The sequence below is a fragment of the Malurus melanocephalus genome, unplaced genomic scaffold, assembly GCF_030028575.1.
Source record: "Malurus melanocephalus ecotype Western Australia unplaced genomic scaffold, MMel_1.1 scaffold_6250, whole genome shotgun sequence".
In the NCBI taxonomy this organism is placed as follows: domain Eukaryota; kingdom Metazoa; phylum Chordata; class Aves; order Passeriformes; family Maluridae; genus Malurus; species Malurus melanocephalus.
The window spans coordinates 1-1,538 of record NW_026629481.1 but is presented as its reverse complement, the minus strand read 5'-3'; the positions used below and the strand labels follow the sequence as shown (position 1 = coordinate 1,538).

At 42.6% G+C, this 1,538-nt stretch overlaps 1 protein-coding gene across 1 annotated transcript; it reads right to left on the bottom strand.

Moving 5' to 3' along the window:
• Positions 1-121: 121 nt before the first annotated feature.
• On the bottom strand, positions 122-1,434 carry LOC130588545 (Fanconi anemia group M protein-like; the record flags this gene model as incomplete). Its single annotated transcript, XM_057389457.1, has 3 exons — positions 122-254; positions 1,030-1,161; positions 1,402-1,434. Coding segments are annotated over 3 exons (298 nt in total), but the record flags the coding sequence as incomplete, so codon positions are not given.
• Positions 1,435-1,538: the final 104 nt, after the last annotated feature.

The following is a 1,538-nucleotide window of genomic DNA, read 5'->3' as shown; positions in this document are numbered from 1 at the left end:
AACTCAAGAGGAACAAAACCCCAATTCCATCAGGAACCCCTCATTCTCACAGTTATTTTGTGAGCCTCACAGTGAGATAATTTCAATGGAAGGAGTGGAGCTGAAAGGAAGGATGCTTCACCTTTGGCTCCATCCATGATCCCCCAAAGGTAGATGAACAAGGAGCGGATTCCCATCTGCAGCAGCAGCTCGTAGCCGTGGTACAGACTGATACACAGGGCAAAATCTCCTTCAATGATGCCTTGGTGGATTCCCTGSGGAGGAARAACAGCWCAGAGTRGAATCAGGAATGGCTGAGGAGCAGRAATYCCAGGGCAGCTCTGACAAAACCCCAGTGGCACCTGAGCAGCAGAGCCGTGCCCATAGAATGCCCAAAGAATGCCCAAAGCTGTGCCCATCCCACCCTCGGGGGCTAAACCCCACAATGCTCAGTAAAGGCAATCCTCCTCCACCCCCAAAACACCTCTGTTAGCTCCCAAAAWCAGCTCATCAACCCTCAGACTCCGACAGCAGCATTTGGGAAAACAAGGATTTCTGGCACATCCCCCCAGGCTGTGAAATTCAGTGAGGAAAGTTGTCTTGTTTGCAGTGAAGGAGATTTCCCATTGTTCTCCTTGAGACACACAGTCTTTTTTTTTTAGGCAATATTCTTTCAGTTTAGAAAATTTGACCATTTTATGAGAATTTGCCAAAAAAAAAATAGGAGCAGCAATATAGTTTTGAGGGGAAAATGAAAATTTGGCTGTCAGCAATTCCAATGTAAGTTCTCAAAACAATTTCACTTAAATCGAGTTCATATTTTCCTTAAATTTCCTTTATTGGCATCCAGAAATGTGGAACAATTATTTTATGGATTTCACAGATGATCTTTAAGATCCCAAACCATGCTGGGATTCGATGATATTTTATTTTAAGGTTAAAACCAGAAATCTACTTAAATAGAGATGAAGTATCTCAGGAAATCTTGGAATTTGGGATTATTTGTATATATTCATTCATTTAGCAACATGAAATAAATAAAGAACTCACTGCATGTTGGCCAGAGGGGTTTTTCCTGTACTGATCCCTTGCCAGGATGATCTGGTACTTGGTCAGGTTGGGAATATCYCTCCTGGATAAAACTCCCACCCTCATCAGGCGACTGGTGAACGCTTCCAGAACCTGCAACCAAAACCCAGAACAGGTGAAATTATTTTATTTTTATAGATCCCACATGATAGAACATGAGCAGCTCACAGGGTTTATTTGAAATAAAGAGTTTTTCCAAGTGAGCTGTGCTGGGTTCTGAGTGTTTTGTTACCATACAGAAGCTGTGCCTCAAGGGAAGGGTTGGCTTTAGCAGGATGTTTTTAGGTTAATTCCCAAAATTCCTGCCAGAACATTTGGAAATAAAACTCCCACCCTCATCAGGCGGACAGCGAACACTTCCAGCACCTACAACGAAAACCCAGAACAGGTGGAGAGAGGAATGAACTTGGAAATTATTTTATTTTTATAGATCTCACACAACAGAATATGAGCAGCTCACAGGGTTTATT